Source organism: Xyrauchen texanus, chromosome 28 (assembly GCF_025860055.1).
Source record: "Xyrauchen texanus isolate HMW12.3.18 chromosome 28, RBS_HiC_50CHRs, whole genome shotgun sequence".
Lineage (NCBI taxonomy): Eukaryota > Metazoa > Chordata > Actinopteri > Cypriniformes > Catostomidae > Xyrauchen > Xyrauchen texanus.
Genome location: NC_068303.1, coordinates 5,163,190 through 5,177,378, shown reverse-complemented (window position 1 = coordinate 5,177,378; position 14,189 = coordinate 5,163,190). Strand labels below are relative to the sequence as shown.

Genomic DNA, 14,189 nt, shown 5'->3' with positions numbered 1-14,189 from the left:
CTACAGCATGAGAGTGTGCATGAAACCACTGTGACTGTGGCATACTACCCATACTAATACCATATATATTTATGGCATATTCTTTATTGACTGCTTTTCATTGAAGTTTATTCAAGTTCTAAGTTTACTGTATTTTCTTGTCAAAATGGCTACTAAGTCAGTTGTACATTCTTCATTCTTTGTGCTGAAGTCTGCAAGCAACAGGGCGGCTCATCGGGTCTGTCCACATTTTTGATTTATTACTGCTGTACTGTGTTTCTCAAACTAGTTTTAAACTTACAGTTTACTTACAGGAAAATGTGTTGTTTGTGGAAACTTGCAAGTCTGCAAATCAGCATGCTTTGCATTTTTATGACACCTTTGACCTTGAAACAACGGATTTATAAGGTACCATGAAACAGCAATATTTATGTTTATGTTTTTTGGATTTCATGTTTTCACATCATCATAGTCATTGCCAGCTAAAGTTAAACGTGGCTAACCCTAGAAAGTTTGATTGTATAAATTACTATTTATTTATGACTGAAAATCTGTGGAAAAATCAGATAGTGGGCCATTTACCCTAAAGAAGTAACTTTGAGGTTTTGCTGGGAAATAAACCAGGTTTGAGTAATTAAACAGATTTATCCACCAAGAATCTAGCTGTAAAATGTGTTTGAAATTATTGACTGGAACTACCTTTTTTGTTTTAGAGAGAGAGAATTAACAAAGGTTCAAGCTTATTTTTAAAAGATTAACATTTTTCAGGTTTACATTTTTCTAGTTGACTGACTTATATTTGCTTCCCTTTGCTTTCTGTGACCCTACAGATCACCTTTTTATCCCGGATGGCCAAAAGTTTCTTTTGACTGCTTTGTTTAGCAATAGCTTTTATTTACATATCCTCTAGTCTAGGGGTTTTCAACCTTTTAGGACATGCACCCCACTACTTTTGTCTATTTTCACTCACATAACATTAGTTACATTGAAACATTAAATATATAAACTGTTTACCGAATTCAGTGTGATGACTGAGCCTGTTTCTGAGAGTACATCATGCCAATCCATGGTTCAGTACCTGACACAGCTAACTGTAAATCATCTTCCACTGTCAATAAGCGTGAGCGGTACTTGTTTTTTATGTACTAAGTAAATACTAAAAATATGGCTTTGCATAGCCAAGTTGAGGCAAAAGGCAAACGTACATTTGTTGCAAGCCTCGCAAGTTCAGTATAATCTGTCTCCACTGACAGCCAGAATTCTGACAGTGTGGTTGAGTCAAACAGTTCCTTCAGACTGCGGTCACTTGAAAGGTCCAAAAGGGCATCCTGCTGATCTGATGACAGACTCCCTGCACTTCGATGAAGGGGATATGAACCCAGTCATACTGGTTCCAACTATGCTGCTCAGTAAAATACTACATGAAATGTGCAGACAGGGCTTGCAGACAGAGCGTGATTTATTTTTTGTAACATCCCAGTTAAGCCCATTTTCCATGAGAAATTCATCCAAGGTTGGGAACATGTCCACATTACCCCCATCAACCTGCCCTCTCCATCATCCAGCTTCCTCACAAACCTCACAAAATCATCTCGGTGATACGACGGCTGATGGTGTTGTCTGATAATGGAATTTGTTCAATGTCACTGGCACACTTATCACCAAACATAGTTCTACAGATGGCCATTGCTGCTGGACGAATGAGGCTCTCTGCAATTGTATGAGGCTTTTTGGCCTTGGCAACTAAATACGCCTCCTCATAGCAGTAAGCGCTTTGACTGCCACAGTGGTTTGGCTGGTTATAGTTTGTTTTGGATTTGTTAAGCTTGATTCTTTATATCTTTTTACGTCGGGTGTTTGGTTTGTAAGTGTCGTATCAGTTTCACAGATTTCAAACTCTCATTTGCAAGCACCTCAGAACATATAAATCACTGTGGAAGGGGTTCGTTATTTTATGTGATGCACGTGAATACATTTTTGATGACTGTTTGTCATACATTCGTCGTTTTGATGCACCCAAGCCTTTGGTTTTTGCAATGAATCCCCTCTGTATGGAAAGCCCTGTTGACGTGGAGGGTTCGCCCGCCATCAGTGTGATGTGTGGGTTCAGTCGGGAACCTCTTTTTTGTCAGTCGGTTTAACCATTATACTATCCCTGGTATTGTTTTTTATAAGCCAGCGGTCCATTTTGTTATAGTTATTTTTTCTCAAACTCGATCACACCAACTCTGCCGTAACCGTAGCCAAAGAGGATATGTAAAGATCTCCTGATTAGCTGGGGACTATCAGATTACACCCTCTAGTGGATGACTAAAGATTTGCCAACTCACATTCGCAGCTGGTTCACTGGAGTGTATGACTCCCCTATGGGGCTGTTCAAATAGGTAGAATCCATATGAGCCTTAAGGATTTTATATCACAGATGAGTTATAACTGGGTGAACTGTTAGAGTTACTGCAAGTTTATGAGCTGCTTTTGATGTTTTTCTGGGCATCATGATGTCAACCTATATACATCAAAATATGGCTGAATGTTTATTTGTTTTGGCCAGCAGGAGCACAAAAGAATGGTTTGACTAAACTAACAAAATCTGGAATTAAGTTGTGGTAACAAGCCGTGTTATGTCCTGATTAAGTTAGGTGGAGATTAATCAAATGGAAATTAAAATAAATAGTCCTGGTTCAATACAAGTAGAGCTCAATTGACAGCATTTGTAGCATAACTCTGACTACCACAAAAGTTAATTTTGACTTCTTTTCTTTCAAAAAGCATAAATCTGTGCTACAGTGAGACTCTTCCAATGGAAGTGAAAGTGGTTAATCCGTAAATGTTAAAATACTCACTGTTATAAATATAGCCACTATATACATAAACAATATGTGTAAACATGATTTTAGTGTGATAAAATCACATACTAACATTTTCTATGTTAAGTTATAGGCAGCCTCCTTGCCATGATGACATAATGCTGTAAACCCTGTAATCCTGAACAAATAGAAACTTCTTTAAAGATCAAATAATACACAAGATTTAACAAAATAATCAATGTAAATGCTTTTATAAAATTATGAGCTTCACATTTCTGCCTTTAAACCATCCAAAAGTTGGCCCCATTAACTTCCATTATAAGTGCCTCACTGTAACCTCGATTTTAATTTTTTTTTTAAAAAGAGGGATGAGTCGAAATTCACTTTTGTGTTAATCAGCATTATGCCACAATAGCTGTTGTTTGAGCTTAACTTGTACTGAACCTGGAATATTCATTTAAATAAAGCACAGTGTATGTATTTCTAATCAAGTATGATTGATATAGGGTAATTTATACAAAATCTGAATATAAATTAATTTAAAATGTTCATTTCAGAAGTCAAGGTTATACATGCTGTTGTGTAGATTCCTCTGAACACAAACACATCTAACATCTGAGTAATTTCTTGAAAAATTCAAACTTTTCTTAAACATTGTTTGCCTTGCTTTGTTTTAGAAAAATATGAGATCATGTAAAGGATCATGACTTCCAGTGCAATGCAGGTTTCTAATGTATTGTAATGGTTTTATAATCTCATATTTTGCAACAACAACATTGTTTATGCATGAACAAGCTTAATAAGTTAAAACTAAAATAATTTATCTTAAGAATAGAATGTAAATCTTTATTGTGTAACCTGAAATGCTTGTATTTAAGTGTTTGACATATTCATTCTATTGTCAAGGTGTTTAAGTTATTGAAGCCACAGATGTAAGTGGATATGAGAATCTTAAAGGCATTCTGAAAACGAGGATAGAAAAGTCCATAGATCAAAGGGTTACAAGTTGAGTTAAAATATGCAAACCAAACTAAAGCCTCAAAGACATCACCTGGAGTCACAAAATTGAGGAAAGGGTCAATTGCAGTGACAATAAAATAAGGCAGCCAGCAGAACAAAAATACACCCATAACAAGGGCCAGAGTTTTAGCTGCTTTTCTCTCTCTGTGTGCAGAGCTTGTAGCCCCCACAGTCACTCTGTCTGAGATCACTTTTGCATGTTTTCTTGCAACATGAAAGACCATCATATACAAAGAGCTCATAATTGTCCCAGGAAGAAAGAATGTTAGAAGTGGACAAATAATACCCCACTGTTTGTTAAAAAACAGAACACAATTTCCCACACAAGAAATCTGCACTATGAGCATCTCTAGACCAACTGCATTTACCCCTAAAAACACAACAGAAAAGCTGTATGCAAATGAAAATAGCCATGTAATGGTAATAAATACAGTCACAGTGCAGTTTGTGATCCTCATTTTGTACCTTAAAGGGTCACAGATGGCCCAGTACCTGTCAATAGATATTAAACTAAGATGCAATATGGAAGAAATACAGAAAGTCATGTCCAAACTAGAATGTACTTTACAAATAACATCTCCCAAAAACCAGCACCCTTCAACAGATCGCACCATGCTGTAAGGCATGACCAAAGAGCCCAGTAGACAGTCGCTGGCGGCCAGAGAGCGAACGATCAGATGAGTTGGAGACTGCAGCTGTTTGAAGTGTGAGATGGAGATGATGACCAGCAGATTCCCAAAAACTGTGGTGAGGATCATGAGCAGCATGAGAGTGTACATTGTCAATTTAATTACAGTAAGACGATGCGCTTTGGGACAGGAGTTCGGTAGAAGTGGATAGCAGAGAAACATATTTTTAGCATAAATATCTGTCTCATTAGAAGTCATCACGTCTAGCCAAGAAGCTGAGAGGATTTCTTTTGTAATTGTAAAAAGCCAGACAATTGAGCACCAAAGAATATAAATTTCATGAGTTATAGTTTGACAAAAGAAAGGAGAACAGATAAATAGTCCAATTTAACTCTATAAGTGGATTAATGCATCTCAATCTTGTCAATATATACTCTCAGATTCAAGGTATCCCCTTTACGCCTGTAAATATAACCCATGGTTACACAAACATTTAGATCTCAGGAGATTAGAATGAGAAAAAAATCGATTTCTACTTTGTATCCTGAATTATAGACTAATGGACCACTTGGAGGTGACCTGAGTTTTAATCTGGCTCAATCAAAAGATTTGGGATTTGGGAAAAAAATCGACTTCTACTTTGTATCCTGAATTATAGACTAATGGACCACTTGGAGGTGACCTGAGTTTTAATCTGGCTCAATCAAAAGATTTGGGTTTGAACTGACCAAACCCAAAATGTGGTACTTACTGATTGACACAAAACTTCCCGCTGAAAAGACCAGTTTGCATTTCCATGCTTGCCCAGACTGGTTTATACTGGTGAGTGCTGGGTTGGTGCTTGCCTAGCTGCTAGACGAGCATCACCTTACCTTGTGAAGCTGGTCAAGCAAAATGGCCTTTTTGTGATGCTGATTGAAAAAAGAAGTCTTGCTAGATAGTGATTTTTTTTATGAAATGAAACACATAAAACTTTACCTGTCAGACCTCACTGAAAGAGGTGTCATGAAATATCACACCTGTCTCTGTGACAGCGCTAGGCTCTGTGAACAGTGGTCAGATTCTTTGTTAAGCCAATCAGAAGACTTTGAAATATTTTCTGTCCGTCAATCATTCTGCGCATTCACAGGGCAACCCATATATGGGCAATCTCTTGTTGCCATGTGAGAACGATATTTTGCAACCGTTGCTTTTAACAACTAGCATGACTTCAAATTGCATCAAATTTATTTTTCTTACCTGTGACATTTAGATGCTCTCCTGCTCCATCTCTTTTAACAATGGTCTCCAAATGTACCTTTGTGTGTGAGTTTGTCTTTGGAAAAAGTGGGAGAGTATAATTCAAAGTCTCGTGGAAATGTAAGTGCAGCGTAGTTCTAGCGGGAAGACTAGCAGCTGTACATCATCGCACCATTAGCTGGGTAATTCCTAGCCAATCACATGTAAGCCATTGCTTTATAAGTCTGCTCACAATCTATCACATTGCTGTTTCAGTGTGCTAAAACGGCAACCTCCACCACCCCACCACCATCAGTTGAGTCCCATACTGCACGGGGTAGGCTCCTCGCCCCTGCCTCCTATCTCCGACAGGATATGACGGTTCCGAGGACAAATTCTTCAGACTGCCAGACGGGGACTACGCCAAAGAGAGACATTACTTTTCAGTTTTTAATAAATGTCATTTAAAATTTCACTCAAGTCTGTGAGTGTTCCTGATAGCAGTTTTACAACGGCAAACATCGCTTATGGCACCTTTAATCTAGGTAGAGGCCTGGTGTGGAAACAAGCACACCATTTTTTGTTTCAGAATTTTTAAATGTGTTGGGGGTAACCAACAATCATTAGTGACACTACTAACTTACCTTTTTTCAGTCGCTTAATTGTGTTTTCAAAACAGTGTAGCTTTTTGAGAAACGAGCAACTTCTTCCAACGAGTAACGGTTTGGTATCACAAAATGCTATGTTGCTGTTTTTAATATATTTTATTGAACACGCAGCTTAACTGCCTAGCGAGCTGAGATAACAATCAATTGAGCTTTCCTATACTGTCCTCTTTCTCATTTGAATCATTTGGGAAGTCCAAATTATTTTAGTTAACCGGTTAGTTCGGATGGTTTATGTAAATCAACTGGTTAAAATGAACAATTCACCTATTCACATATGTAGCGTGAGTCCAAGTAATTTAAGTTAATTTATGCGCTTGGACAGTTAATGTAATTGAGCAGGTTTATATAAATTAATATATGATTCACTTGTGCCACTGCGCACTTTTTAAAGATCTCACATGCATTCTCTTGCCAAAATTAATTACAAAATATTAACTTCTGATAACAGGCGCATAAGTGCTAATGCTAGATTTGTCTAGAAAGCTTAACGTAAAAATGACACTTTATGACATTAAAACCATTTGTTTTGCACCCTTCAGTGTGTATGTTCTTCTTACTGAGAATAATTTTATATAAATATATGCATATGTGAGAAGTATGTCTACATCTGTACCTGTTGTAATTTTCTATCTTTATCTTAATGAATTAAAACAGTCTCAATGGCAAAGAAATAGCCTAATTTATCCGACTTCACCCTGCATATGAGTTAGAGTGACTGTTGCCAGAACCCTTTATTTAGTAAGGTTTATGAGAGGTCAGATGCATTATAACAAATTATGCCTTTAGCCAAAAAGGCTTCTTTCCTTGACAGATATTAATGTATTCATTCATTTGAATTACATTTATTTTAAAATGACAAGCTATACAGTGGGTGTTTAAGATTTTAAACAGATTCTTCACAACACAGTACAAACACATGCCTCACATCTCTGACATCTCTGAAATTGCTCTAAAACGGTCTCTATTCCTGTAAGGGATATTAAAGGATATTAAAATAAATCTTTTCAGCAAATGCAGGAGGCTCCAACAAAACACTAAACATTTACTCAAATTCATAATTTTAATGTGGTAAAACAATGGGACATATACAAAATGATACAGTATATGCATGCATCACCTATCAGATGTAAACATTTAATATATTAATAGAAAGAAATGATACCTTTGTATATAAACAAATTTCATATTCATTCAAATGTCAATGTCCTTGAGTCACTAAAGCCACAGACAAAAGGAGACATGAGAATCTTAAAGGCCTTTTGAAAACGAGGATAGAAAAGTCCATAGATCAAAGGGTTACAGGTTGAGTTCAAATATCCAAACCAAACTAAAGCCTCAAAGACATCACCTGGAGTCACAAAATTGAGAAAAGAGTCAACAACAGTGGCAATAAAAATAGGCAGCCAGCAGAACAAAAATACACCCATAACAAGAGCCAGAGTTTTAGCTGCTTTTCTCTCTCTGTGTGCAGAGCTTGTAGCCCCCACAGTCACTCTGTCTGAGATCACTTTTGCATGTTTTCTTGCAACATGAAAGACCATCATATACAAAGAGCTCATAATTGTTCCAGGAAGAAAGAATGTAAGAAGTGGACAAATAATACCCCACTGTTTGTTAAAAAACAGAACACAACTTCCTACACAGTACATCTGCATGATAAGCATCTCCAAACCAATCCTGTTTACCCCTGAAAACACAATAGAAAAGCTGTATGCAAATGAAAATAGCCATGTAATGGTAATAAATACAGTCACAGTGCAGCTTGTGATCCTCATTTTGTACCTTAAAGGGTCACAGATGGCCCAGTACCTGTCAATAGATATTAAACTAAGATGCAATATGGAAGAAATACAGAAAGTCATGTCCAAACTAGAATGTACTTTACAAATAACATCTCCCAAAAACCAGCACCCTTCAACAGATCGCACCATGCTGTAAGGCATGACTAAAGAGCCCAGTAGACAGTCGCTGGCGGCCAGAGAGCGAACGATCAGATGAGTTGGAGACTGCAGCTGTTTGAAGTGTGAGATGGAGATGATGACCAGCAGATTCCCAAAAACTGTGGAGAGGATCATGAGCAGCATGAGAGTGTACATTGTCAATTTAATTACAGTAAGACGATGCACTTTGGGACAGGAGTCCGGTAGAAGTGGATAGCAGAGAAACATATTTTCAGTGTAAGTGTCAGTCGCATTTGGAGTCATCACATCTGCCCAAAATGTTGAGATAATTGTCTTTGCAATTGTAAAAATCCAGAAATTTATTACTAAAGTATAAAAAGAACAATTTCATAAATTATTGTTTGGTAAAGACCAATAACCTAGGAAAGATAACCATATATATATAGTGCATGACCATCCAAATCAACTCCATAAATAGGCTCAGTGCAGCTCAGTCTACTCTATATATACTCTTAGATTCAAGTTAACCCCCCTTACACCTGTAAATGTAACCCATGGTTGCACAAACATTTTGAACTCATGAGATTAGAATTTTGTTAGAAAATAAAAACAAAGTGTCCTGAAATCAATTCAACCCAAAATGCCCAGATAATGAATGAATGAATGAATGAATCAATCAATGAATCAATCAATCAATCAATCAGTCTATCTATCTATCTTGATCTTACTAGCTATCTATCTATCTTGATCGATCGATTGATTTTCCTGGACCTTCAAAGCAACCCTATAGTCAAATTTCAAATCTCTTTTAAACGTCCCATTTAAACTATTTTCTCTACATACCTCATACATACCTGGAAAAAAAAATAAAGGTTTAGGCTACTTAAAAAACTAGGAAACAATTTCCACACAGAAATTGCTAGTAAATTTAACAGGCCATATTTTCAAGTAAAATGTACACACAATTCATGGTGGTTTTGATTAGAAATTCTTAAGAAACTTTTACTCACTCTTTGTTTGTACTTTTTACTTTTCATGCTATATGTAACTGAATTAAACCTTGCTTTTTAAAATGATTGCTTTCATAGTTTTTTTTTTACCTACTTACACAGGTTCAACATGACACACAGAAGTTTAGCGCAGAAGGTTTAACGCAGGCCATGTAACATCACCTTGAATTACTGGCATTAGAAAACAAGATTCAGAGCTGTGCATACAGACCTGTACACTTGGTGCACAAAATACAATGACGGTAACAATCAGCAGATCATTTTTTGATCATGAACAGGTAATTGTGAGTAGAAAATGAACTTCAGACTTCACAAAACAAAAGGTTATCAAATGTAACAACAAAATCAACAATGTGTAAATAAACTTGCCTACAGTGAAACCATGCAAGCTCCTTAAATATTAAAGCCTGGTGCATGCTGGGAACACCAGTTTCGGAAAATAAAGTAAAATGTACTTAATTTATTTACTTGTGAAATTGACTCAGATAAGTGAATAAATATACTTTAAGATTAATACACGATGACTCATTGTAAAGATAACAAACAATCATAAATAATAATTACTTATAAGCTGCTAGAGCATTAAATTTAACATTTTTGACTTGAGTGCAAATGTAGAATTTGCTTAATATTTTCCAGTTCACACTTAAACTAATTTATTCAGTGTAGAAAGTACCTAATCTTTCCACTATATTTACTTCACCACAAAATTTTTTTTTTTTCTGTGTACCCTTTAATCTTCAAATCTTTTTTTCAAACAGCCCAAGAATTTAAGCTATGTTAACATAACATTTTGAATATCTGTTTTAATTGCCCAAACAAAATTGAATTTCAGACTTTAAGGTTTTTTTTTAAATGTCATAACTTTAATGCATAAATACATTTATACCCACAAACAAAACACAGCTTTACCTTTAAATAAAAAATAAAAAAAAGTATTTCAATTTTGACCTCATCAAGGCTGTCACTCACACACAAACAATCCTGCAATGATGAAATATTTGTGTCTCACACCCATGAGACTTGTTATCACTTCTCAGTTTCAATGGTGAGACTCTCAAGGGAGTCTGACCAATCAAAGGTGTTAATATCAGTGCTCACTTTCTCAGTACTATTGTGCCGTCATTAGTTGTATTCTGTCACATTAGTATCACACCTAACCTGTTTACCTGAAATGCCCCACAGAGCTGAACTTTTCATCATTTGGGAGAGAAACACTGACAAACTTTTCCCCAAACTTTTTTTTGCTTCAAACCACATAGAACATAAGAGCAATATTGAATGAGTCCTTAAAGTAATACATTATAAAAATGAATGAGGTTCAACATTAACAATAATTCAAAACAAGATTTATACCATATAATTGACATATAAACTGAGTCATTTTAAATGATACATAGTACTGAGAACTGGCAAAGATTGCCTTTTCAGTGGGGCCCCCCAGGGCTGTGTGCTCAGTCCACTGCTGTTCACTCTGCTGACTCACGACTGTGCAGCAATGCACAGCTCGAATCACATCATCAAGTTTGCCGATGACACGACCATGGTGGGTCTCATCAGCAAGAACAACGAGTCAGCATACAGAGAGGAGGTGCAGCGGCTGACGAACTGGTGTAGAGCCAACAACCTGTCCCTGAATGTCGACAAAACAAAAGAGATGGTTGTTGACTTTAGGAGAGCACAAGGTGAACACATCCTCTGAACATCGACGGCTCCTCTGTGGAGATCGTCAAAAGCACCAAATTCCTTGGTGTTCACTTGGCGGAGAACCTCACCTGGTCCCTCAACACCAGCTCTATCACCAAGAAAGCCCAGCAGCGTCTCTACTTTCTTCGAAGGCTGAGGAAAGCACATCTCCAAACCCCCATCCTCACTACATTCTATAGAGGGACTATTGAGAGCATCCTGAGCAGCTGCATCACTGCCTGGTTTGGGACTTGCACCGTTTCGGACCGCAAAGCCCTGCAGAGGATAGTGAGGACAGCTGAGAAGATCATTGGGGTCTCTCTTCCCTCCATCAAAGACATTTACAAAAAACACTGTATCCACAAAGCAACCAGCATTGTGGACGACCCCACACACCCCTCACACAAACTCTTTACCCTCCTCCCATCTGGCAAGAGGTACCGAAGCATTCGGGCCCTCACGGCCAGACTGTGTAACAGCTTCTTCCCCCAAGCCATCAGACTCCTCAATACTCAGAGACTGGTTTGACACACACGTGTCCTGAGTTGCACTTTAATTACTGTCGCTTTATAACTGTCTGCTACCTCAATAACTGCTATGTGCATAGAACATTATCTCATAGTATGTTATGTTTACATTTTTAGAAACTGTCATCTTTTTGCACTACTGAGTACTGGTCGGCGCTGCACTGTCTATTGTCCTGTTCATTGTCAGTAATTTTTGTACTGTCCTGTACTTTTTGCACATGTTTGCACGTGCACTTTATATAGGTATATAGGTAGTTTATATAGGTATTTTTATTTCGTTGTGTAGTCTCACGTGGTCCTATGTTGGTCCTTTGTTGTTTTTATGTAGCACCATGGTCCTGGAGGAACGTTGTCTCGTTTTGCTGTGTACTGTACTAACTGTATATGGTTGAAACGACAATAAAAACCACTTGACTTGACTTGACTTGAAAGACGGGGTGAATCCATTCAGAATGCTGGCGGTTTCACACCTCGGGATAAAATAGGTCTAGGAGACATTGCAAAATTTGAACGTGCATTAGACATAAAAATTGTTGTCTTTTACAGGTCAACTGATGGAAAGTTGGAAAAATATAAAACTTCAGATGAGCCACACACCAAAACAGCATATCTTTACATTCATGATACTCATTATTACATGATAAAGAATCTGAAAGCCTTTATAGGGTCTGCATATGTGTGTGATTTCTGTTACACAGGTTATACGAGCAGACAGAATCATGATTGTAAATATGTGTGCTCTGTTTGCAACGATAGTGAGTGCTACAAACAGCCTAAAAGCATAATACACTGTCAAGACTGTTTTGCGTTATTGCAGATCTAGATACTGTTTTAATGCTCATAAAATAGTACCCCCTACGGACGATGATTGTGGTAGATCTCCTTGCGATACTACAAAATATTGTCGTAAATGCAATAAACGTTACCATACAGCCAAAAACCCCAAACCTCATAACTGTCCAAATGATAAATGTCTACATTGTGGGGATGATGTAAGCCACGAAGGCCTACACCAGTGCTTCATACAGCCTACCATACCCAAGGAATATACAGATCGTTACATTTTCTATGATTTTGAAACACAATGTGATAATGGTAAACATATAGCAAATTATGTGTGTGCCATGACTTTTGATGGTGAGACATTTGAATTTGGAGGTGAGGGATGTGTGAGACAACTCGTTTGGAGGTTTAGACAGCCGAGGTACAAAAATTACACTTGGATTGCACACAATGCAAGCGGGTTTGACAACTTTTTAATTCTGGAGTATTTTTGCAATGCAGGACTCCAACTTAACATAGTAATGCAGGGCTGTAGAACCATTTTCATGTATGATGAGACTTTTAGGCAACGTTTTATTGATTCTTAATCATTCCTCCACATGGCTCTGTCTAAGATGCCATCTGCGTTAAATTTGGAAAATGAAGAAAAAGGCTTCTTTCCTCACTATTTCAACAGACAGGAAAATCAGACTTATATAGGTCCATACCCTGCTAAAAACTACTACGGGTACAACTCCATGACAGATAGTGCCAGGACAAAATTTGATCAGTGGTATGAAACAGTCGATGGTGAAGTCTTTGATTTCAAAAAAGAGATTGGCATCTACTGCATGAATGACGTCGTTTTATTACGTGAAGCATGCATTAAATTTAGAGATGAATTCCTACGATGCACGCAGGTAGATCCTTTCAGCTACGTGACTCTTGCTAGTTGCTGTATGGGTGCTTTCAAGACGCAATTTCTCTCTAGAAATACACTGGCTCTGACACATACAGAGCCAGTGCATCCTCTCACTGCATACGTCAATCAGTATAAGACATTCTCTAACATCTCTATTGAATGGCTTGAGTATGTGAAAAAAACACGTGAAGTAGACATTCACCACGCGCTAAATCACGGTGAAGTGAAATTTGGAGGGTACTTTGTTGATGGATATTACGAAAAAGATGGTGTACGAAAAGCTCTAGAATTTGCCGGATGTTTTCACCACAGATCTGACTATGTAAACCCCCTGTCAAAAGTGCCTTTTGGAGTGCTCAGGATGCAGTTTAATGACAAGATTGATGTTTTGCAGAACGCATACTGTTTAGACGTTGAGGTGATGCATGAGTGTGTATGGAAGAATCTTAAGCAAACTGACCCTCATGTAATTGCGTTTATGACCACTTATTCGGCACCTGAGAGACTGAAACCACGTGAAACTTCAGAAAATGAAAAGATCAGATATGTTGATTTCACGAGTCTTTATCCTTACTGTCAGGCTCGAAAAAGCTACCCTGTTGGACATCCTGAAATAATTTTCAAGGATTTTGAACCCCTTGAAAATTATTACGGACTTATTAAGGCCACAATGCTACCCCCTGAAAATTGCTTCATCCTGTGCTTCCTTACAGGTGTGCAGGGAAACTTATGTTTCCTCTATGCAGAACATGCGTTGAGAAACAAATCAATGTTACATCTTGTACACATACAGATGAGGAGAGGTCTATCTCAGGCTGCTGGGTGAGCATTGAATTGTTGAAGGCGATTGAGAAGGGGTATCTTGTAATGGAGGTCTCAGAGGTGTGGCACTTTGCAGAGAAATCGGAAACACTGTTTTCCGATTATGTAAAGACCTTTCTGAAATTTAAACAGGAGGCCTCAGACTATCCCTCTCACGTAGTCACCGATTCAGACAAAAAGCCTATATCGATGATTACTTTAAAAAGAAGGGATTAACCTCGATCCTGCAAAGATCTGT

At 37.6% G+C, this 14,189-nt stretch overlaps 2 protein-coding genes across 2 annotated transcripts; both read right to left on the bottom strand.

The window, feature by feature from the left end:
- Positions 1–3,676: 3,676 nt before the first annotated feature.
- Positions 3,677–4,696, bottom strand: LOC127621978 (trace amine-associated receptor 4-like). Its single transcript, XM_052095823.1, has one exon. The coding sequence runs from the start codon at positions 4,691–4,693 to the stop codon at positions 3,677–3,679; it is 1,017 nt and encodes a 338-aa protein (XP_051951783.1). The 5' UTR covers positions 4,694–4,696.
- A 2,812-nt stretch (positions 4,697–7,508) lies between these two features.
- Positions 7,509–8,525, bottom strand: LOC127621970 (trace amine-associated receptor 4-like). The gene has a single exon (XM_052095815.1). It carries the CDS (start codon positions 8,523–8,525, stop codon positions 7,509–7,511), a length of 1,017 nt encoding a protein of 338 aa, XP_051951775.1.
- Positions 8,526–14,189: the final 5,664 nt, after the last annotated feature.

Excerpts from the sequence above, each read along its gene's own strand:
- LOC127621978 (XM_052095823.1), bottom strand. The coding sequence starts at position 4,693 with ATGACTTCTAATGAGACAGATATTTATGCTAAAAATATGTTTCTCTGC.
- LOC127621970 (XM_052095815.1), bottom strand. The coding sequence starts at position 8,525 with ATGACTCCAAATGCGACTGACACTTACACTGAAAATATGTTTCTCTGC.